Here is a 26,103-nt window from a genome sequence, read left to right as displayed (position 1 = left end):
GAATGGGCTGGAGGTGGTGAGGGAGGATGCCTGTAGTTGAGGTTTGGTGGTAAGACCATGGAGGCCACGGACTACAAGTAAGATGAGGCAGTGAGTCTACAGTCCATAGTGTCAGTGAGGGGCGGAAGGAGGCTAACTCACCCTAGGAGCCTGGTGGAGAGAGAAGCCCCTGAATTTTATCAGCAGCAGACACCAACGAGAGCCACGCCTGGAGCTAGTGCTGCCTCCTTGGCCACCAGGCAAGGGAAGAGCTTATAGCAGCAAAGCTGCAGCTGAGATTAGCAGTGTGCAGAGCGTACCATGTGGGTCTGAGGATGCCCAGCTCTGCAATGCTTGGGTAACTTTCTTAGATCTACCTAATTTTCCTTCAGCAGTCTAATATTTTTAATTCAGCCTTTTAATTCTTTATCTTAATAATTTTATATATATATTTTGTTATTTTATATATATAATAAATATATATTTATATATAATTTATAATTAATTTATATATAATTATATAATTTATAATTTATATATAATTTTATATATATATACACACACACACATATATATATAAAAACTTCTCTTTAGTTCTTTTTCAAATCTTCCTGAGCATTTTTATATTCTATTGCCGTTCATTTATTTTTTATGATTTATCATTTTATTTACTTAGAGATGTCTTAGTAATTTTATATTCTGAATTTGATAATGCCAATATTTAAAATTCTTGAGGGCTAATTTCTTGTGTTTTTTTTTTTTTCTGCTGATTTTGACTGATGGCAGTTTGTTTCCTTGTTCACTTGATGACACTGAAGAGTTCATATTTAGTTATCTTAATCTGCTGGAAACCAGAGGTCATATCTGAGAATGACTGTTTCCTTCTGAGGGGGTTTGCGTTTATTTCTGATGGGAGCCAGGAGATACCAACGCCTGCAACCTTTTATCCCCTTCCACGGTCCCCAGGTTAATATACTCTGCTCTTCCACTTTGTTACTGTCTAAGGCCCCCGCTAAGCCTTCTAATTAAAGAGGCTGGACATTACCTAAAGGGTTATTAAGATCACTGCATCAGGGGCCCCTGGGTGGCTCAACTCTTGGTTTCAGGTCGGGTTATGATCTCGGGGGTCCTGTGATGGAGCCTGTGTGGGGCTCTGCACTCTGCGGGGAGTCTGCTTCTCTCCCTCTGTCCCTCCCCCCACTCTTGCTTGCACACTGTCTCTCAAATAAATAAATAAATAAATAAATAAATAAATAAATAAATCACTGCATCACACTAAGTAAACGGGATTTGATACTGCTTTGGGGTCTCTAGAGGTCCCCACCTACTGGCAGGAGGGAATTGGCAGGAAGATGAAGACAGATTTAAAGAAATAAAGATATTAAAATAAATTATTTGCTCTGCATATCTTGGACTCAATGCAAATAATTGTGCCACCCCCACGTTTATTTTTATTTTCATACTAGACATTCAGGAAATTTTGATTTTTATGTTTTTTTCAATGGAATATGCCTGTTCAATGAATATATGGGTGTGTGTGTATAAACACAGACGTATAGACACATACACACACACACACGTGTGTGTGTGTATGTGTGTGTAAACAACTAAACCTGAGATTTGTCTCACTGTTTTGCTTGTACTCTTTCTCAGGCTCAAACATAATTACTTTAAATGATTTTTTTTCACATATCAGGCAAATATACTTTTTTTTCCTTATGAAATCCTGAAACAGAAGATCATCTTGTCTTGTGGTTCTTCCCCTTTACACTGGGCCTCACTTCCTGTGAGAACAGATGATTACGGCCTGCTGTGAGATCATTCCAGCACCAACACACAGGAGGCAGCTCAGATAAACAACTAAAGCCAAATTCCTAATTTCCTGGCTTTGTTCTTACATCTAATCCTTACATCAGTATGTGTGTGCACATATATACGTATTCCTTGTTAAACTTTCTGCTATAAAATCATGAAATATATCGACATAATATTCCCATAGTCAGATATCTTCTAAAACAAAAATTTAAGGAAAAGAACTGACAAAATTTATAAACATACATTGTAAATTATCAGCATTTAACTTTAAAACATGACTAGCAGCACACTTATTAAAATTAAAGAATTAGATTATCTGTTAAATCACAGTCTTTACCACAATGCATCATACTTCAATAGAGGCTTGGTTTTTGTTTTTATAACATACAAAATGCAAGAATGGACATCTTATGATGATCAACTGGAACTAAGGGAACAAACAGGAGGGAGACACAGTAAGTCCTGCTGGGGATGATTCTGCTTATCACATTAAACAAAATTGCTTCTTTTACAAAAATATTTCATTATGGCCCTGCTGTTATACCAACTCCTAAGAAGCGAAGTAGCTGTGAGCAATGTGGCAGTTTTCATCGTTTGTCCGCGTGCGTGTACACACAACATGATTCCTATCAGCAACCAAAGAGTATTTGAAGTGACCACAATTTGTCTAAGAAAAGTTCTATTTCATTGCTCAATGCTTCATCCAAAAGCTTTAGGCTTAAAGATTTTTTTGGAGTTAAAAGTACAAAGCCAGTTTGGATGATATTCTTTGCAAAACAGAAACCCTTCCAATTTATCCTGAACCTCACATGAACCTCCGCCCTGGGGCCCTGCATTCCCCCCACTGTGGTAGTCTCTGGCCACCCCACTGGGATCTGCCTGGGCCGTGGCTCGATGCAGACAGGGTGTAGAAAGAAGAGACACTGGGAAGGTCATGGCTGACGGAGCAGACTGCGGAGATCAGAGAGCTCATACCTCATTTGCTCACCGAGTCCTGCCAAGAGCAACACTATTTAACTGCAGGTACTCAAAATCCAACAGGCATGCTTAAAGGAATCTCAGGCTTACAAGAGGGCCATTCACAATGTGCATTTGTTGGGGACAGCTACCACCTTTTGGCAATTATTCATACACATGTGTTTAAAGAGAAAGATTCAAACTACTTTATTATTTGCATCAATGTTCGATGTCTTTTCTACTGAGAGTTAAGAGGATTCAAAATCATAAATCTTTATTTCAAGGTTTCCCAACTTTGGCACCATTGGCATTTGGGGCCGTCCCGTGCATGGCAAAGTGTTAGCAGCATCCCTGGCTATCACCCAAAAGATGCTAGTGGCACCCCCTCCACAGCAGTGGCAACCCAAAATGTCTCCAGACATTGCCAAATTTCCCTTGGGGAAACAAGCTGCCCCCTCCCCCCTTGAGAACCACTGCCTTAGTCAAACAAACCAAAGCTGACAAAGACAAAATCCCACAAAATTAAAACAAATTTATATATAAACGCTAACCTTACCCACAGATACACTGTGTTATTTTAAGTCTCCCCTCTTCATTTGATACGCTGACGAAACTATCAGAGAACTAATAAACATGAAATATTTAAATCATGATGAGACAGGGTGAGTCTTCATCGAGAGTCAAAGTGAATATATGAGTCTGGCCTCCTGAGGAGGGTGTAGGTGAAAGCACACATTTGGGAACCATTGATGTCTGGATGGTATTTCAAGTCCTGAAACCAGCTGAGACCACCAAGAGAGGGAAGTGAGCAAGAAAACAGAAATGGTCCAAGAACCGAATCCACTGACACTACGACGTCTAGAGGTCAAACAGATGAGGAGGAAGCAGTGAGGCTGAAGGAAAACAAGAGCATGGAAGAATCCGGAAAGTCTGGAAAGCGCGTGCCCAGGAGGTTGTTAATCACCACAACTGCAGGTCAGGGAGGAAGACAGGGGACAGATGGAAAAACGAACACTGAGAATGGTGGAATCAAGCTGATTGGTGACCCCCGATCGGGCGCTTCGGAGGAATGTAGACAGAGGTCTGATGGGTGAGAGGGTTCGAGAGAGAAGGGACGAGAGACTGAGAACATTTTATTTCAAGATGCGAGACACAGCAGCATCTTCACACACTGGAGGGAGAGATGATCCAGGGGAGAGGTGAAAACTGCTGGGTTGTGTCTCCGAGTTGGTGATGAACAGGGACGAGTGGACCAGGCTTGAGCTCCGACAGCTCGGCCAGGGGCACAGGAGAGAGGGTGGAGAGAACAAAACTTCAGATTAAAAAAATGTGCAGATGTTCCCTCCGAGGGCTTCTATTCCCCCCTCAGATCTGTCCCCTCCGTGGTGTCCATCCCACAGCCGCGCTGGACCTGCCCTCGGGGCACAGGGAGCTCCCAGGCCTGCTCCTGCAGACCCCCCAGTCCATATTTCCTTCCTTGCCCTGCTATGATCCGCACCTCGACCGTCCTCTCGCTGATGCCCTGGACTCCTCTGCTCTCCCAGCGGTCCCACCGCACCTACTCGCAGAACCTCAAGTCACTGGCAGGGCCTTGCCTCCTGCAGCCTGAGCGTTGGGGGAACGCACCTCTGCTAGGCACCCCCCGACTCCAGCGAGGCGCCAGCTGCCTGCAATGGGATTACAGGCCCTGCGAGTTCCCATCGGGCGTTCCTCCTGGTCACCTCCGGGGATATAACCTTTACCTCAGTGGTGTCTCCTTCCCTCCAGCTGACACAACCTCTAGACGTCGCTGCTCGATGAACGGGCTCACCACCCGCGGGCTGCCCGGAGGCCCCTCTGACTCCCTCATTCACATCCCCCGTCTACTGTCCAACTCCTACCGCCGTGACTTCTCAGCGGTTCCTACAGAACGCCCAAATCCAGCCTCTACTAGACCATGAGGGTGGTGGCTACCTCACTGATAGATTCCCCCAAAGAATATTTTTACGTTCCTTTATTCTTTGCATGGTCCTAATGGCAACAGCCCAGCTCTACCTTCTGACTGCACTGATTTACTCAAGAGCAGGCCCCGAATCCACACTGACCCAAAAAAACACAGCTACAGCGATTGCTTGAGGCATGGGCACCTGGTCATGGCAGGCCAGTTAGAGCCCTTCCCTCGATCCCCTCCTAGGGAGGAAACCTTTTTACTTCAGCAGTGAGACTAAAGGTGGTAGTAACCTTAGTTCTGGCTTCACAGAAGGAAGTGGTTCAAAAAGATGAAACCAAGACAGAAAGCAAAATGGAGACAAGAGACTGGAGTTCTGGTTCCAGCTGTCACTACGGTCAGGCCAGGCATACCTCTGTCATTCTCACACTTGGGTAATATCCGCCCGCCCTGCCCTCTAACTTCAGTGATTTCATTGAAGCCTAGTGTGAGTTTTGACTTTTCTAAACCCAGATTCCTCGCAGATGCCCAAGCCCAACTCAGTGAACAGCTTCATTGGTCCAGAGTCATGTTTTCTTCTGGATTTTACTGCTAGCACACGCTCTTCTGTTCTGATAACGTAGAGTTTCTCAATGCAAATCTGATCAAGATCCCCTTTCCTCAGTGACAGCAAGATCCCTGGTGATCTGTCATCTTTCCCCTTCTAGCTTCTCCTCCTGCTCCTTTCCCACCTCACGGTGTCTCCAGCAACATCCAACTGTGTACAGATTCCTCAGCGAGATCCCTTCTCCTTCTCTGCACCTCCCCTCCTCTGTGAGAAACATCTTTATCCACATTTTGCTTCCCAACTGTCATACTTCAAGTACCACCTCGATAAAAGGATTTCCTGAGTCCTTCCCTCCCCAAGAGGTGAGCAGTCCCTCCTCCTTGCTCCTCAATCACCCCTTGCATTTGTCTATCTTCTTTTATTACACTTCATTGTAATTTTTAGTTTACTTATCTCCACTGTGAGATTTTTAAAGACAAGCATTATATTCTTCATCTCTTTGACCAGAGTCTAGTGTAGGCCTTATCACATGATAGGTATTCAATAAACACTTTCTGAACAGGGAAAAAAAAGGAAGTAGGGATATTCAACAGTTTAAAAACTAGGATATCTTTTCACTGATAGATTTAGTACATCATGAAGTTAGTTCTTTTATTTCTTTTGCCACAATTTCAGATTCTCAGGAATGATTAAACTCTTAAAGTAGCATGTTTGTTTTATAGGCACACGTACACCAGTAAGCTCAGAGATAACATTCCAGATACCAGTAAATGATGAAGAAGTTATCTGGTCATACTAGGCAGCTTCTCTCTCTTCTGACACCTTGGAGTCATAATTTCTTCTTACCCTCCAGGTTTGTCAGGACCTCTGTGGACTTTTACCTCTATCTACAGGAAGAGGTAGGGAGTGGGGAGAGGTAAGGGATGGAAGCAAAGGAATCAAATTGTCTATCATGGGAGAATGATTCAATTTATATAAGAATGGAATAATAGAGAGACATGGTTATCCTTTTTTTGGAAATCAACTCTTTTTTATAGAAATGATTTATTACCATTAAAAAGGACTCATCCCACATCATTCTATATTATGTCTGAGCTGCATTTCAGAATTGGTATACAGAACTATTTTACAGAAGGACCGTGTTTGTACTTATATTTGACATTGCTCATACTTGAACTTCTTGGATTAAATTTTTTCTTTGGCTTCCATCTTGACTTAAGAAGTAAAGCAGGGCCACTTCATATAAATTTCAGGTTCAAAGTAACTTAAAAAAAAAAAAAACAACACTATTGGCTTATAGCCATTCCAGTGTAGAGCCTGCAAGTAAGAAAATCTTCAAAAGGGCTTTGATTCAAATTCTTCTTCTGATAGGAAATGGGGACAAGACAAATATCTATAAAATGAAGCAATTGTATCTCCTTCCACAAAAACCTTACTTGGCATTCATGATTCAGTTTCTGTTATTCTCTATTACAGAAAAGATATGCATGCAGTACCCTAAAAGCAAATGAGTACAAATGATATTTTCTCACCCAAGGAAAGCAATTAACATTCTTCCTCTGTAATAACTGTTACTAAAACTTGGTTTGGACTTCAGTTTATGAAATATTTTTCAAGAAGGGTCAGACTCCAAGGGTGAAAACAATGAGAAATAAAGGATGAGTTCTAAGTATTGGTTACCAGTCAATAAATGCCACCAAAGTTATCGATATGGAATAAATGTATAAAATTAAGGAGTGGAAAACACAAGTATGACTTGTGTATAAAAGTATGACTCTCTTATTTGTTACATAGTCCCTCTCCACTACTATCACCTACGCTTTCTCGATATTCTTTATCTATTTGGCGTTCTCAACTAAAGGCCTAGGGAGTCTGATGAGCACATAGATGGCAGCAGCATACCTAAGGCACACCAGAGCAGTGACAGAAACCGTTTCTGAACTACTATAGAGAATGAAGAATAAGTTTCATTTTCTGGAAATTGGTAAAGATTAGGTAATGATTAAGTTAGTAGGATGGTAATGTGTCAACCTGGCTAGGCCAATTAGTGCCTAGATATCTGGCTAAACATTATTTCTAGGTGTGTCTGTGAGGCTGTTCCTGTTAAATTAGCATTTGATTGAACTGGTAAACTGAGTAAAGCACACTGTCCTCTGTAGTGTTGGTGGGTCTCATTTCATCTCTCAGAGGCCTGAAGAGAATAAAAAAGTGGAGAAAAGGAGAATTCCTCCTCTCTGCTTGAGTGCTTGAGCTGAGGCACTGGTCTTCTCCTGCCTTCTCTTCCTTACACTACAAGTGCAAGTCCCAGTCCAAGGGCCTTTGGACACCTGGATCTCCAACTTGCTAACATCAGATAAGGGCACTCTCGGCCTCTATCATGAGCCAATTTCTTACAATAAATCTGATATATGTACAGATATGTCTTATTTGTTCTGTGTATTTGGAGAACCTAAGGATCAGTGTTAGATAAGATTTTAACATATGCTGACACTAAAGTATACTATGCAAGGACATAAACTACTACCTTTTTTTTTTTTTTTTTTTTTTTGCTCATGGAGTCTTGCCTTGAATTTTCAAGTCTGCACAAATTACTCTTGAGGTCCTTGTTTGATTTGCATGAAAGCTATGTCTGTGAGCTATAAAACCCAATATTCTTCAAGTCAGTTTTTAAGAATATTGTTACCATCAAAAAAAAAGCATACTTAATAATCATTTAACAGTATATAAACAATATAAAGAATTCTAAAAAATGAGGGTAGCTGTCTTTTAGTAGAATTGTTGATTTCCTAATATATAGACTATAAAATAAAAACCATGAAACATAGTTTTTGAAAGTTAACAGACTTAGTTTCAAGATAGCTTAGTCTCATATTGCCCCAGTTTCTATGTCAGCTATGTGACAAAATTCAGGAAAAATAACTTGCTTCCATACCTTGCTTCATCATTTCACATTTTCACTGATTAAATTTAGGGCTTTGCAAAACTACAATAGGAAAAACCAGGAAAGTAAAGAAGAAACACAATGTTAAACTGGAATAAAGGTCTTGAGGAAAACTTTGAGGGTCAAAAAAAAAAAGAGCTGAAGTGACTAGAATAAAGCTCATCTGGAAAACGAAGCATGGCTGAAAAGACAGGCCATCTTAGGAGCCAGCATGATATAATGGATAATCACAGGGATTCTGGAGTCAGGCTGCTGGGTTCAAATCCTGAACCGTTCACTTATTATGAGAAACTAATATAATCTCTAAACTTCCAGCTCTTCACCTATAAAACGAAAATAACCATACCTACTTAATAGTTTTATTATGAGGATTAAAAGAAATAAATGAAAAACATAGTACTGTTTACATGGTAAGGGCTAGGTAAGTGTTAGCTGCTATGTTGCCATTATCATCATTAATATCACAAATAGTTCCAAAAGTTAAGACTTCTTGAAAATGCAAGCTATTAGCTCAGGAGCCCTCTGTAGTGCTCAAGAATGGCTTGTGCTTAAAAATTTTGGTTGTAGAAGCACTTTGAATCCAGTCAAGGCAAAAAGGAATATGCTAAAAACATCAAGCTAGTATCCACCTTGGGGGAAGTGGCCACGGAGAGTGTTCATCCCATCAGGTGGAGGAAAGGGGTGTGAGGCGGTGCAGTAACCGGGATGCTAACCGGGTAAGGCTTCAAAGTGAACAGGAGCCACCCCCAGGAGCCCTTCTCCTGATAGAGGTGCCAAATCCAGAAGCACAGCTCCTGCGGAGCACTCCACTCCTGCAATACTCACCTCCAAATTCATTTTCATAACCATCAACTGTAATTAGCTCAGTAGTATTCAATGTGTCTACAAAGTTCTATTTGTCTGTCAAAGAGAGGTATCCATGTCACTTTTTTCATATATGGTATGTTAGCTCATTTTAGTGCTGGCCATTGAAGAATATACTCATTTTTTAGAATATTTTCATTCCACTGCCTTTTATTTACCACCTATAAGGAATATTTCCCTTTGTTTGCAGGTTAAGGAAACATCCCCAAATGCCTACCACTTCACATTAAATATTTATAGGTTTCTGAGAATATACAGTCCAATGGCTGTCTACATGAGTATTTATTAGTACTAAAGGTCTTAACAATATTCATTTTGTCTTCTTCCAAAAAATTAATCAGTGCTCCTCTGAGAAACTCCTTCCTCTTCTTTAAAAAATGGTTTTGCTTCTTTTGTACAAATTCATTGTTAGGATTTTAAGAGGCACCTGGGTTAGGGTTGAGACATTTCCTGTGTACTTCAACCCAGCCTTCTTTAACATCTTGCGGGCACGGGGGCTTCCCCTATTCCATTGATAAAGTTATGCCGCATGCCTACCTTTTTCATGGCCAGGAAGTGTCTCTTTGTGATCAGATTGTATTTTCACTTCCTTAATTGCATCCCATTATGGGCTACTTATCCTCATGTACATCCTGCTTTAGCGCCTTTTAAGAAATCTTAAACATACTAAGACTTTTAAAAGTTTTATTATAATGACCTGCCTATTCTGACAGAAATAAGCCTTCTTTAACATAAATTCTGCTTACTCCAGGAATTTTTACTCTACTCATCATTAGGGTCTGTCCAGAGCAGTAATGTCAATAGAACAATAACTGGAAGTGCTCATTAAGCCAGTAGTGTATGAAGATGGCAAAAGGATTTGTTGAGAATGGTTCAGCCCCAGACGCTGATAAGATCAAAGTACAATTTATTATCAAGTGTGTTTTGGTAACTGCATGTCCCAGGATTTCATGAGTCTGTAACTATAAAGAAGGTCAGAACACTATTGGGGTTCAACGCTTGCTGAGTCAGTACCCCTACCTGCTGAATCCCCCACAATTCTAGGAGTGCCTGGGGTATTCTCAAAGATTCTCAAAACCAGTTGTCTAACGTTCTCACCCTCTTGGCATTTAACTTAGGGAGGAGCCAGTCACCAGCATCCTCCCTGAGAACTCAAGCTGCTACATGGATGGGTTCCTGATCCTCTGAGAGCTCAGAGCTACACAGGTCCTGAGGTTCCACGGGGTAATGCATCTCCCTCAACAAGCTGGGCTTCCCACGGAAGTGAGGGAGACACCCCCTTCCTACCTCATGGCCTCAGTTCGTAATCTGATCCCCAAAGGAGTATCTCTGGCATTCTTAGGTCTCCAGTGTCACAAATTTCTTCGTTTAAAAAAACAAAAAAGATTTTTCTGCCCTCTCTTTGTATCTTATCTCTTTTCTCAGACCTAGTTATGAGTCTCAGCTTGGAGGGGCTGCCAATCTCACTCTTGATCTTTAGTTGAGGCTAAATTTAGATTACACTTGTTACAGTGTATTTGTACGTATCTAGAAAACTATAAACGATATTCCCTGGTTCTGGTAAAAATGTCCAATACCTCCTCACCCCCCAGTACACACACACACAATGATCCTGACCTAAGGAACTTTCTGTTCCAGGCAAATTCCCTTTACTGTGCCCCTTGCAGGCTGGTCTGCCCTGCTGGGTTTGTTCCCAGGTTTATCATTATGTCCTTACACACTGGCCCAATGCTGTCTTTAAGCACTGAAGCACTATCAGCTGGTTTTTATGTGAGGTTTCAGTGCCTCCCCTGAGCTTCCCAGAGTCTGATTTTGGATCTGGAGTACTGCACGGCTCTTCTCTGATCTTTTTCTTTGCAACCAGTACTTTTTAAGGGTTTTAAAGATTTTATTTATTTATATGAGGGAGAGAGAGAGTGCAGGAGCGAAGGGGAAGGTCAGAGGGAGAGGGAGAAGCAGACTCCCCTCTGAACAGGGAGCCCCACACAGGGCTGGATCCTAAGGCCCCGGGACCAGCACCAGAGCTGAAGGCAGACACTTAACCAACGGAGCCACCCAGGTGCCCCTGCAGCCAGTATTTTCTTATAGCATAAGCTTTCTTCTGCAAAGGTGAGCAGAGAAAGTAATATAGAAGGCAGCCCTGGGGGATCCCTGGGTGGCTCAGCGGTTTGGCACCTGCCTTCGGCCCAGGGCCTGATCCTGGAGACCTGGGATCCAGTCCTACATTGGGCTCCCTATATGGAGCCTGCTTCTCCCTCTGCCTGGGTCTCTGCCTCTCTCTCTCTGTGCCTCTCATGAATAAATACATAAACAAAATCTTAAAAAGAAAAAAGAAATTAACATAGATTTTAAATCCTCTATCTAGAAGAATCTTCTCTGCTCAGAGTTTAGTCTTTAAATGAACTCTGGGAATTAAACATCCCATAAATAGAAGTTCAGAACTTCTTCTTACCAAATACTTAACGTTCAATATTCCTATAGATTACTTTATCAGATCTTGTCTACCTTAATTACCAGTTACCAAGTTTTGAAAGTTTAACTTCCTTACTTGCTCAGGAAAGACAAGTTGTCTATTGTTTTATTAATTTACTTTTTGTTATTCCTTTTTATTATTATTACATTTTAAATTGTGAAGTGGTACATACTCACCTTCCTTCTCCAGATGCAACATTACTAGTAGCGGTGGAAATGATAATAATATGCTAGTAACGTCACCTACATTGTTTCCTTTAATACTCACAACAATCCTAAGTGAAAACTATTATCATCCCATTTTATGGATGAGAAAACTGAGGCTCAGAAAGACTGAGAAACTTGCCAAAAGTCACTCATTCACTAAGTAATGGAACATGGATCGAAGCAGTTGAATACTTCTATATCCTTACCTGAGCCTGAACTAGTTAGAAGGGAAAACAAAATTCCATAATAAATAGTGAAAAAGAAAGCTTTGATTCAAATGAAATTTGGGGAGAAATGGCAAAATATTTTGGAAAGAATTACAATTTATCTTATAATTTTTTATGTATTTTATTTATTTATTTATTTATTTATTTTATCTTATAATTGATAAAATTTATAATTATACTTGTGTTTTTTCTTAGTATAGCCAAAAAGTAAAAAACAAAAAACATTCTGGTTTGTAATTCTTTCCAAAAAACAGTGCTTTGTATTTTATGTAAGATTCTCACAGGACCATTAATAAAAAATATCTGAATCATTTTAAAAAATACTTGAAGGCTTCATTAACTTTCCCAAGGGTCTTTCATAGGTGTTTGATGTTTACCATAATCCTTCCATATTCATCATTTTTTTTACCTCCCTAATTTAAATGTCACTGGTTCAACTACCAGAATCTCATTTGAAAACGGCCTTTCCTGTGATTCCAGCAATTCTCCAATACTACTTAAATTTTTTTTTCTTTTTCCAGTTCATGGATGTCTCAGTGACTAATTCATCTGTAAACATCACTAATATATTCTGTTTTTGGTTCAAAACCATCTCTAATTGGCAGGCCCTCTGGGATTCATATTTCTCACTGTCTTAATTTTATGCCAATAGCCACTAGAATCCCACAAACAGGTTTGGCTCCAACACAGTCTTTCACCTTAGAAGGGAAGGAATAAAGAGATACTCTAGGCTCAGTACTGAAAATACAGTAAGAGAGAAGAAAAGAGGAAGGAAGAAGAAATACACGTTCAAAATCTTCTAGGCGCTGTATTAATCTTTTTCACATATGCTCTCCTATTTTACCTTTACAACGGACTCAAAGGTAAGTAGCCTGTATGGTCCCATTGATCCTCCCAGGGCACCCCCGTATCAGGCAGGCGCTATTAGCAGTACAGCGGAGGAAACAGGTCTGAGTAAGTGGCACAGCCCAGCAGACTCCAGCCAGGCCTGGCTCTCGGTGCATTAAGGCACTCGTAACCACCATGTACGCGGCCTGCTAATACTGTGGCAGTTGCACCACATGAGATCAGACAATTGTTAGTTTGGTTTCCAATGTAAGTGTCACAGAAATTACAAAACATTAAAAAAATCAATTTAGGGGATCCCTGGGTGGCGCAGCGGTTTGGCGCCTGCCTTTGGCCCAGGGCGCGATCCTGGAGACCCAGGATCGAATCCCACGTCGGGCTCCCGGTGCACGGAACCTGCTTCTCCCTCTGCCTGTGTCTCTGCCTCTCTCTCTCTCTCTCTCTGTGACTATCATAAGTAAATAAAAATTTTAAAAAAAAATCAATTTAACAGTCTCAGAAGTCTCACCTCCATAGGTGGGAAGGACTTGACTTTGTAACAACCACCTCAATTAGCCCAACTATTGCTTCAAAAGTCTTTCATGTTTAAGCAATTATACCTCATCTCCCCACAGAGAATAATACTGGCAAACAGCTCTGTGATCTCCACAAGCAGATGTCATCTGTGAAGTATCACAGTCCACAAATGTAATAGTAAGCCAGATGATGTCACTTTGTGCCCAACTGGAAAGGCCACCTAGAATCCGGTGGGTCCAAGGTGAGTGGCCAACAATCTAACCATTTATACACAGACAAAATGGTATTGTGTAAAGCCCATTAATGTTCTGCTAAACTCGAGCGTGAGATTACTTCATCAACTGATTTCGCAATGGGCGGCCAAATTTATTTTTCAATGCATTAAGGCTGTGGTGCTCATCTAAAACAACCACAAAATAGTTTTAATAGATAGAAATACAAATAAAATATTGGGCGGTTGGATACTGGTTCGCTTGTTTTTGATATTTCTGTAACTGTATGATTTAAACTGCTACTCAGACAAGTAATAACTTTGCAATTTTTAAAGATTGTTTTATTTACACATACATGCCCCCCCCCCCCCAAACACACACACCAATGAGTGCTTTGGCCTGTTGAAATTAAATAAAAACAAACTCCAGTCATTTAATTTATATCCTGCATTCTATTATTCCCCTAAAGCACTAAAATATCTATGAATTCAAATAATTTTAAAGGAAAGGTTTCAAATAAAGTGAACATCTCACACTAATATTACTGTAATCCTATGCATTGAAAAATTATCTCAAATCTATTTTACTTATTGTTTTATATCAAAGCCAGAACACGGACTCTACAGCTTATTCCCAAAGGAAAGCTTTGTTCTTGTTATAACTTACAACAAAAGATAAATATGCTCATTTATTTTGGAGGTGGAAGGAAGGTCGTCATGGACCTACTTTGATGTGGTTCTGCAGACCATTCGGTCAAGAAAGTAAGAAACTGAGCCCCAAATGATTAGGAGAGCCCTGCAATAACAGCTCTGTTCTCTGGGCTTCCCTGACTGGTGTTTGACCTGGCGTAGACCAGAATACTTAAGGCCTAAATGGTTTCACATGGAGCTGCTTATTAAATTAGATGTTTTTTTCTCCTCCTGTGTTTAGGTAAATGCTCGCTAAAGCTCGATGAAGGATTTTCTGCAAAGTAAAAGTGATATGTAAAAAAGAGAAGATTCCAGTCTTATAGATGACATTTATCTAGATTTGGTGATTAACACTGAAGGGTAAAATTCTAGAGCAGGCTTTCTCACCCTTAACACTACTATCATTTTGAGGCTGGATAATTCTTTGATGTTGGAACTGTCCTGTGTATTGTAAGATGTTTAAGAGCATCCCTGCTGCTACCCTCATCTCCACTTGTGACAACCAAAAACACCTCCCGACATTGTCACAAGTTCTCTGAGGGGGCAAAAATCACGATGTCCCCACTCTCATGTCTTCACCCTTGGTCCTTGAGAATTAGTCTATCTTCCAGCAATGAATAAAGAGCAATCTTCAGAAAAAAATGAAGGGGAAAAATTATCTAAAATTTTACTGTGACTTAATCAGTTAATTTTATAGGAATTATAGTTTAAAAATATGAAGATGAATTTATAGTAATAAATAAGGTTAGACATTTTAAAAAGCAAAACACTTGGCAGAAAAAAGAAAAACAAAAAGCCAAACAAGTCTAAAACTCAAAACCACAAGTTCATGAACCTTAAAATGTCAGATTCTCTCAGTCAGGTGAATACTGTGTTTAGACTGATATATATGATTTCTTATGAAGCCCATATTTAGAGGAATGTGCTATATCATCTAAAAATGGCTGAATATCTAAACAGTAGTAGTACACCATCCATTTGCGGTAGTCTTAAATTGCTAATTACAGGCATATCTAAAGTACTTTATATCTTCTTATTTTCATGATTTTTAACATATTTTGCATTAGTTCTATTTCCTTTCATTGCCAATTTCTTGGTAATACTCAAGTCATTGGCTTCGATCATATTTATATTTTAACATTATAAAACTAATGTTTTATTATTCTGCTACATATCTGAAAGAATTATTGCCTTTAATTAAATTAATATCTTTTACAGAAAGTAAGAGCAATTGAGATGAATTTCCAACTTCTTCACTTGCTTCATTCTAAAGTACAAGTACAGCTCTGCTCCATGGGGGTTGATTTGCTCACTTCCAATTCACAGTTCATATACATGCTATTTCTGCAAATATGAATAAGGTTTATGTCATTCCTCTCTTCAGGATTATTTCTAGCTTTAGGGTTGACAACATGTTAGTTTTGTCACCTTGGACAACTCAACTTTATGGTGTTTCAGTTTCTTCATTCAGGAAATAAATGGGATGGAATGATCTTTAAATTCCTTTCTTTCTATCTCATAAGTTCTGAGGGTTTTGGAGGAGGATACATACAAGTGGATATCAACTGTTTGTTCCCTAAAAGCTCTTTAAAAGAAAGACTATTACCTAATGGGTTATATACACTTTTAAATTGAAGAATTAGAAAAAAATAAGTGTCATGAATTTTCACATACAAATAAAGAAATCTGTAAGTTAAACGAGGTTACTAGATTAAACACGGTTAGTCAAAATGTCTTTAAAAGTACCTTTAGAGTATTAGCTCACAATGCCAAATGCAACAAAACAGCTCACGAATACAGTATTCTTCATTGTTACGATGCTTGATGATAATGACGATGATGATGGCCAAGCTACTTTGATTCCCTCAGTCGGGAAATGATAAAAAGTTCTTGATTATGAAAAAAAGACAAAATAAAGTAAGCACATAAATGTGCTATTTATTAGGCTTTCTTGGAATTCTAAAGAAAACAGGAGTCCAGCAACTGAATAACTCCTGGATCACAGAGAAAGTAGCACAGCTACACATTGCATGTGGAAGACAGCATTACTTAGGGGTCAAACATGGAAGGAGAAAGGAGAAAACCTATTGAGAAAAAAATAATACTTTCAGTAGAGCTGAGTAAATGTTCCAGTTTTAATCACTTAAAAAAGAAGAAAAAGAATGGGAAGAAAACAGAAGAAATAGTATTGTCAACATGGACCATGATTTCTTACTCCGGTTAAAGGGATTCAAAGGATGAAGCCAATCACTACTGCAGGTGACTCATTGCTAGTAACTTAATGGTGATAAGGTAGGTTCACATAGTCTCACTTTTAATCATGATGGCTACAGTCATTAAAGTAGGAAATCAAGTTTAATCATTTGAACTTTCTCATCTTCTGAAACTAGATGGAAGGATACCTCTCTTTGTTCACTCTTGAAGATCATACAAAATATGAAGGGTTTTTTTTCAACATATTATTTTAATGTAACATGTTAATGTTATAATTTTTTATAACATTAGCAAATTTGTATTTGTGACATGCTAAAGTAGTCTGCTAATATAAGAATAAAATATAATTAGCAAAATGGTTTAATTATCCAGGTGATGAATAGTAGGAATCCCTGTTATTTTACCCCTAAATGAATAAACAATCAAAACTAGAAATATTACTGTTTAAAAATGGGCTTGTATAAATGTTCTGTTTCATAGAATAATCTTAAACTTAAGAGATTTACTGATAAACAATATATTTGAGAAGAAACTCTAATGTTGTTAGTCTTTCAAAAACACTTAGCAATAAAAGCTAGAAGATTTTCCATACATGACATTTTCCTCACAAAAATTTAATAGCTCTAGACAATAAATACAGCCTTTATTTCCCAAAAAGAAAATATATAAATCTCTATTTTGAAAAGAAAGGTGTCACTATAGCCACATTTGCCACATTTACAGCAAACAGAACACTGTATTTATGTGCATAGAGCTATAGAGATATGTAAATGAAAGAGATACAGAATTTCTAGTTTGGAGAAACAATATGAGAGGCAAAAGCTTTTCAGATACATGTGCAGTTTTGTGCAATTTATTCATAAAGCAACTACACTTTACTGTTATTATTATTATTTTTTTAATTTATGTATGATAGTCACAGAGAGAGAGAGAGAGAGGGGCAGAGACACAGGCAGAGGGAGAAGCAGGCTCCATGCACCGGGAGCCAGATGTGGGATTCGATCCCGGGTCTCCAGGATCGCGCCCTGGGCCAAAGGCAGGCGCTAAACCGCTGCGCCACCCAGGGATCCCTACACTTTACTGTTATATGTGTATTCACAGAACATGATACGTATCACACATTTTCATGCCTTTATGGACACATTAAGCCAAGAATTTTAACTACTATTCATTATTAATTTGTAGTAAATATTATTCAAGTGCCTCCATTTTATAAAAAAGCAAACCTAAAGCATGAGTATATCAACCATCTTGCATTAACTGAAAGAATGACTGAGGGAAAGAGAGCCCAAGTGTTTGGATTACTGGCTTTATTCTCTACAACAATAATTTCCAGTGGTTAATTCTGTGCCAAACACAGGTGATCCCAAATATTTTTAGAGAGATCCTAATCTTATAACAAAGCAAAATAAGTATACTTAAAAAGGAAATCATGTGGGGGTGCCTGGGTGGTACAGTTGGTTGAGCATCCAACTCTTAGTTTTGGCTCAGGTGGTGATCTCAGGGTGGTGAGATCAAGCCCCACATCCTGGGCTCCATGCTCAGCAGGGAGTCTGCTCTCCCTCTCCCCTTCCCTTTTCCTCTACCCCTTTCCCTACTCTCATGGGCTCTCTCTCAAATAAATTTTAACAGAAAAGAAAACCACAAAGAATTTGGAATAGAGAAAAGACATATAATTCAGTCAAAAATGTAATTAAAAAGTATAAAACTCGGGAGGAACGGTGCTGTTATGAACGAGCTACTGATCTTCAGCCAGCTTCTATTGATTTGGTTCTACACCTCAGTACTTTAATAGAGCACAACAGAACCCCAACTGACCCAATTACTTCAGGAATTTTGTTTAGGTTGGGTTAACTACTGACTCTCCTTCACTTTATTTTATTTTATTTAGATTTTATTTATTTATTCATGAGAGACACACAGAGAGAGGCAGAGACACAGGCAGAGGGAGAAGCAGGCTCTATACAGGGAGCCTGACATGGGACTCGATCTCAGGTCTCCAGGATCAGGCCCTGAGCTGAAGGCAGCACTAAACTGCTGAGCCACGAGGGCTGCCCTCTCCTCGAATTTAATATTTATTGGAAATCCTTTGCATAAGACTATTTTACTATCTTGGGAGAGATATTAAACCCCATTGAAAGTTTCTTGATGTTGAATAACTAATTATTCTATAGGTGAGGCCAGCAAATGTTTTGTCAAAGGGCCAGAGAGCAAATATTTTAGGCTTTGCAGGCCAAGGGATTCCACTGTGAAAGCAGCCATAGACAATATTCAAACAGATGGGTATGGCTGTGCTCCAATAAAATTTTATTTACAAAAATAGGCTGGTGGGTTAGATTTGGCCCATGAGCCATTATTTTGCTAACCTCTGGTTTAGAATACCTTTATATTGAAAAATAATTCTTCCATACTTTTTAAAGTTAGAAATTCTCATGAAATGCTATTTCTGCAGTCAAAAGAGACCTTGTCAAATATTTTTCATTAGAGAAAAAGTACACAACCTAAAAAAAGGCTGCATCCGTTTGGGCTCTACTAACTGGGCATTTGTAATATATACCTTAGGACTAGATTGAGGTTTACCACTGCACTACTTTTTTTTTTTTTTTATAAGATTTTATTTATTTATTCATGAGAGATACAAAAAGAGGCAGAGACACAGGCAGAGGGAGAAGCAGGGCCCCTGTGGGGAGCCCAATGTGGGACTTGATCCCAGGACCCCGGGATCACACCCTGAGCAGAAGGCAGACACCCAACCACTGATCCACCCAGGTGTTCCTCCACTGTACTATCTAAAAAGAGCATTTGCTCACTGTGATAACAAGACAAAAGAGGACTAATATATAAATGCTCAACCTAGTTAAGAAAATAAATTAACTTAAAGTATGATAGCGGGATCCCTGGGTGGCGCAGCGGTTTAGCGCCTGCCTTTGGCCCAGGGCGCGATCCTGGAGACCCGGAATCGAATCCCACGTCGGGCTCCCGGTGCATGGAGCCTGCTTCTCCCTCTGCCTCTGCCTATGCCTCTGCCCCTCTCTCTGTGACTATCATAAATAAATAAATTTAAAAAAAAAAAAAAAAAAAAGTATGATAGCAATTATAGGTATATAGGCTTATTCATTAGAAATGCATTTTATTTATTGAAGTATAACAATGTGAATCTTTACTTCAAAATAGTTTGCCTTCAGCTATACCCTTATGCTTGAAACCAGTAAAACAATATGTATTTAAAACTTTTATATAAACTCCTACTGTTCTCTAATTCATACTGTCTGGCTTTCAAGTCAGTAAAGTTTTACTAAAACATGAAATATTCATTCATTCATTTAAAAATATTTATTAAATGTTTATTAGCAGATAGGCACTGTTTTATAAGCTGAATATTCAAAAAAAACATTATAGACCTACCATTAAGGAATTCTCAGTCTGATAGAGAATCTCTTTGGAAAATAATAACTGGGACAAAACAATAGTATTACTGTAGGTTTAAATTAATATGAAAATTTATTTTCAACTTTCAAAAAATGCTGTAAGTATAAAGTATTAGATATCTTAACAAATAAGTATTACATCATTTCCACATATGCTATTATTTTTCATTATTTGATATTAAATGAAATAAAAAATGAGATACTAATTTTCAGATATATAACAAAAGAAAACAGAATGGTGTATGCTACAAGGTCAAGTTTTTAACAAACATTTAACAAAAGCCCTCAATGTAGAATATTACGTATAGAATAACCCTGTCTGTATGTTTAAGATAAAGACACTTGGAGTGTTTCTGAAGGAGTTTTAGTGGGCCTGAGGACAGACCTGGCAATCACTAAGAGGAGGTGAGAGGGAAGAAAGAGTATTAAGTTTAGAATAATTTTTTTAAAGAAGTGTTTAGCACTGACAAAGACAAAAACTAGTTCTCATTACAACATATGCAAATACAGGATTTTCTTTTTTTGAGGGAAGATTATATTTTAAATGTATCTCTTCATTCTGCAACTAAGAATGCATTTCCCAAACCTAACCTGATCCAAAACAATTGACTTTCACTTATTTTGTTTTGCAGGTAGAAAAGTATGGGAAAAGCACAGAAACCCAAACGATGGGTATAAAAATGTTTACAAGGAAAGAGGCAGAGACTATCATTTACTGAAGGTGCCTTGAGCATCCTGCATACCAAATGCTGTGGGCAAGGAGAGCTAAGATCTTCTTTTTCCTTTTCCCTCTACTAAGGACACCTAGAGCCACAAAATTTAATTAAAGATATCTTTCTGGCTGCTTGTTAAGTTGTTTTCTTTTGGGGCAACAGGCATGACAGACTGGGTTCTTATGCTTTAACAGAGTATCGTGGGAATTTTTAACTTATGCTATTATAAAATAAAAATGTATTGACATTAAAGATACCTTTATAAATCTGTCACTTTACTCTTTCCTCATGATTTATAGGTTAATTATGTAGCTATATAGTCACATAAAATTTCATTGAAAAAGTTATAAGCATTACTAGTCGTTGGACATGAAACAACCCATAACATTAGACTTCCCATTGATTCTCAAGCTAAAAGGCTAAATGATAGTGAAATTTCATAAAACTTCTTAGATTGTACAGATAATTTTCACTTTGTGAAGAGTACACATATTTTGTAAAGATTTCTCATGCTTCAGCAAATCAGAAATAATGATAAGAGTACACATTTTCTTATTTAAAATCTAATATTTGGAACAGAAAAGCTAGCATGTTGCTAACAGTCTCAGCAGCAACCATGAAAAGCAAATAAGCCAATACAAACAAAATATGGTTTTCTGGAAAAAAAAAGTGATAATGACTTTAAATATAAGCACTGACTTCAAATTTATTTTAGCACATACTCTGTAAGCACGGTAATTTCTGGATGCCTATTTAAATAGAATATAAAGAAAAGTTAGTGAATATCTAATGGACTCAAAGTAGAAAAACAGATTCTACAAGTTGAGCCTATACAAGTAAGAGTGATTTCCAGAAACAAGCATTAGTTTACTACTTCTTCCTTTACATTCATTTTAAAACTTCCTAATACTTAGGTTGAAAATGTGCTTGATAAGACCTACCAATAAAAGTGATGAAATAAAAACACTGTTTAGTTTTCATGTTGAATAAAAAACCCTAGCAAACATACTAAGTATGGATTTATATTTCTTCATTTACCACTTCTGACATTCACAATACAGTTGACCCTTGAACAATTTGGATGGGTAACAGATGGGGACCCTTCATGCAGTAGAAAATATGCACGTAACTTCTGGCTCCCCCAAATTTAACTACTAATAGCCTTCTGTTGACTAATAGTCTTGCTGGTAACATAAACAGCTGATTAACACGTATTTTATATGTTATATGTATTATATACTGTATTCTTACAATAAACTTAGCCAGAAAAAAGAAAATATTAAGAAAATCATAAGAGAAAATATATTTATAGCACAGTACTATAAAAAAAAATATGTGTATAAGTGAACCTGTGCAGTTCAAACCCTTGTTGTTCGAGGGTCAAATATAGTTAAAAATAGATGTGAAGTTTTCCCCAGTCTATATAATATATATTCAGAATGTAACATACAACTGTTTTTAGTTGTTGTTAAAGTCTAAAATTCTCTTGTCCATCAACATTTTTACTGACCTCTTCTAGGACTCTCATGATTGAAGAGAATGCCATTCACTGCAAAGAGATTATAAGCCTCCCGGAAATTCACCACAATCCAATAGGCGTAGAGTTTTGCTGCTCCTGTTAGAATAATTTTTTAAAAGCAAATAAAAGACAGTGATTATTATAAAAGATGGTATCTTTTTATAAAAGACAGTGATTTTCACCCATGCTAGAGAAGTAGCAACTTGCAAAAATTATAATTTGTAATATATTAAGATAGAAAAAATATGAGTCAAAGCGAAAGACAAAGTAAAGGTTCCTTTGCCAGTTAATCATGTGCACTGGAAAATATTTAAGAATTTTTTTACTTTTGTTATGCCTACCATTCTGTCTTCCATAATCTATATGATTTGATGATAGTATGTGCAATATATCAAGTTGACCTTAGGTCTTATTTCTTTTATCCTAGTTTTAAGGAATTAGAAAGTGAAAAAAAAAAATGTATGAAATCTTAAGATTCCAGAGGCTTAGAAGTTTGGCCACTGAAATCTTTCATGAATACTCTTTTTACAAATACATAAGTTGTAATAACTTCCTTTTTTTAAAAATATTTGAACCCAAGGAAACTTCCATTGGGAAAATAAAAAAATGAAACCTATCATTTCAGCAAATCTCATAACAGTTAAGTAAAAAAAAAAAAAAAAAAATCATGTGGGTCTAATTTTGCTTTCCAAGTGTTCTGTATGGAAGGGCTGGATAAACCTGGATCACTGAAGTAAAGTGGTAATTTCACCCTGGAGGCAGTGGCAGCAAATACGGAGAGTGAGCAGTCTATAGAGTCAGGCTTCCCAACATCTAGTCATTGGGTCTGCTCTTACTCTCACCCTCAAATGACTTCAGATGAGAGACAGGAATGGAATTCAGGCAGAAGCACACGCGTGCCTCATGCCAACAGAACATGGTGCATGCTCAAGGCTGGACCCGTGCATTCTCACCGTACGGTGACCGAGGATAGAACGGGGTAGTCTCCTTCTGGGGTATTTCTTGGACTTTCCCGTAGAGTTCACTTGTTGAGGCTTGGTAGAACTTCACAGAGTTGATAAGGCCACAGGTCTTCACTGCATCCAGAAGCCGTAAAGTGCCAACTCCATCAACATCCGCAGTATACTCAGCCAGGTCAAAAGAAATCTGGAAATAGCAGGTGGAGACAGTACCACGTTAGTGGGTAACAGCCACAGAGACACTGATGGTGGTAACAGACACATTTTACCATTTCACAAACTTGGAAATGTTATTATGCTTGTGACAAAATATTATTTTCTAATAGCAGAATAAGAGTATGAATGTCCTAGGAGTGTGAATTTCTAACATCAAATGGCTGAAAAATATCTTAAGAAATACATATTAATTATCTGTGGCAAAATAAAGAACGATTCTAAGCTGAAGTCTGTAAGGCAGTATTTCTCAAAGTGCAAGCCTTGCTCCTAAGGATCATCTCAAGGGTTTCTAAAAATTCAGAATGAACCAATCTCTTGGGGGTTAACTCCAGGAAATCCACATTTATAGTGAGCCCCACTTGACTTTTACTCATGGAGCAGTTTAAGAACATGTGCTTTAGACACAGTTGATTCTTAAAAAGATTGTTTTATTTGCCATTTTTAACCTATATAATCTTTTAATTATGAGACACATTGAATACAGTAAGATGCTAATGTATAGAACTGAATAATTTCCAAAAAGACAGTGTCAAGGAACAATTCAGTATTTTGCAGTTTCTTAACATATTCCTTAAAAATAAATGTGACTGATATGTTTTTTTCTTAAATTAGTTCTAAATATAATAAAAAAGTTAACCTAATATTAAAATGTCCTAAAATAGTAAGTCTGAAAATTTTTGTCACTGAGTTATTTACAGGCCAAATATAGCTGGGCACAATGCAAAGATGCTTCCCTACTGCCTGGTGAATGACCTCAATCTTCATCTGGAAAAACCCCCACTCTGGGGTGAGGAGGTTACTGGCCCACATTGCTGCTAGTCCCGAGGGTCGCCTGAGCACAAGCTGCAGCCTTATCTATGCACAGGTTATTTAGGGAACTTGGGTGACAGCTGACCACAGACTGGACTCAAGACCACTACACACATGTCATCTAGGCCTGTGAGTAAAACTCACACTGCAGCCATGACATAAAAGAGGATAAAAATATGTTTCATCTCCAATCTTTTAAAGCCAAGAAAGAGAAATTTGGGGTTACTTTATTTTTTTCAAATAATAGTTCATTGAATAAAATTTACATATCATAAAATTCACCCTTTTAAATTTTACCAGCAACTTGGTGGTTTTGAATATATTCACAGCATTGCACAATCATCACCACCTACTAATTCCAGAATATGTTTATCATCCCCAAAAGAAACTCGGTACCCATTAGCAATCACTTGCCATCTTCCCATCGCACCCCCACAGCCACTAATTTACTTCCTGTATCTATGCATTAACCTATTCTGGAAATAGAATAGGATTCCATGTATATGGAATCATAACATGTGGCCTTTGTGACTGGCTTCTTCCACATATTGTATTTTCATTTCTCTTGGACATGTACCTAGGAATAGAATCATTTGCATACAACATGTACCATTTTGAGGCACTGCCACACTGTTTTCTGAAGCGGCTGCACCATTTCACATTCTCACCAGCTCTAATTGTTCTACATCCTACTCAACACTTGCTGAGGTCAGTCTTTTTTATTTTGGACATACTAGGGAGTGTGAAACTGTATATCACTGGAGGTTTTATTGTATTATTAAGGTATAACTGATATATAATATTATCTTATTGTCAGGAGTACATAATTATTTATGTATCATTAAATTATCACCACAGTAAGGCAAGTTAACTCCCATTATACACAGTTACAAAACATTCTGATAACTTTTAAGATCTACTCTCTTAGCAATTTGCAAGTAATACGATACAGTATTAACTACAGTCACCATAGTACACATCACCAATGACTTAATTACTCTACAACTACCAGTTTGTACCTTTTGACCACCTTCACCCACTTCACCTACTGTCTACCACCTCCATTCCCTTCTTTCTGGCAACTCTGTATCTATGAGCGTATTTTCTCCATTCCTTTTTTAGATTCCACATATAGGTAAAATCATAAATAGTTGTCTTTCTCTGTCTGACCTTTTTCACTTAAAATAATGCCCTCAAGGTTCTTATGTGTTTTTGCAAATGGCAAAATGTCCTTCTTTATTTCCTATGACTAATATTCCACGGTGTGTATGTATGTATATATATGTATATATATACATATATATGTATGTGTATGTATGTACATATATACATATATCCATATATAGATGGATAGATGAAAATACATATTTATGCCACATCTGCTTTATCCCTTCAGCCCGCAGTGGACATTTGGGCTGCTTCAATATCTTGGCTACAATAAATAATGCAGCAATGAACATGAGAATGCAGCTATCTTTTACAGTTAGTGTTCTCAGTTCCTTTGTAATTGCTAGATCATATAGTAGTTCTATTTTTAACCTTCTGAGGAAACTCCATGCTGTTTTCCATAGTGGCTGCACCAGCGCACTCCTGTATTCCCACCAGCAAAGCACAAGGGTCCCCTCTTCTCCACATCCTCACCAATACTTGTTTTCTCATGACATTTTGATAATAGCTATTCTGATAGGTGTGAGGTGATATCTCATTGTGGTTTTGATTTGCATTTCCCTGATGATTAATGATTTTGAGTGCTTTTTCATCTATCTGCTGGCCATCCTATGTCTTCTTGGGAAAAATGTCTATTCAAATCTTCTGTCCGTTTTTAAATCAGACTGATTGGGTTTGGGTTTTGTTGTTGCTGCGTTTTTTGTTTTTTGGTTTTGTTTTGCTGTTAAGTTGTATGAATGCTTTATGCACTTTGGCCATTAGCCCCTTACCAGATACATGATTTACAAATATTTTCTCCCATTCAGTAGGATGTCTTTCCATTTTGTTGATGGTTGCCTTCTCTGTGCAGAAGCTTTTTAATTTAATGTAGTCCCATT

General features: G+C 38.0%; 1 protein-coding gene across 1 annotated transcript in view; it reads right to left on the bottom strand.

Annotated features, from left to right (window-relative positions):
* GMDS (GDP-mannose 4,6-dehydratase) overlaps positions 1-26,103 on the bottom strand; it is a 576,788-nt gene that overhangs the window by 287,134 nt on the left and 263,551 nt on the right. The window contains exons 5-6 of the mRNA XM_072729241.1: positions 23,027-23,219; positions 22,065-22,169 (exon numbers count right to left, since the gene is read on the bottom strand). Of these exons, the coding sequence (XP_072585342.1) occupies positions 22,065-22,169; positions 23,027-23,219 (298 nt within the window). The remainder of the gene's footprint in view (positions 1-22,064; positions 22,170-23,026; positions 23,220-26,103) is intronic.

This window comes from Vulpes vulpes, chromosome 12, assembly GCF_048418805.1.
Source record: "Vulpes vulpes isolate BD-2025 chromosome 12, VulVul3, whole genome shotgun sequence".
NCBI classification, from domain to species: Eukaryota; Metazoa; Chordata; class Mammalia; order Carnivora; family Canidae; genus Vulpes; species Vulpes vulpes.
This window is presented reverse-complemented; position numbering and strand designations above follow the sequence as displayed.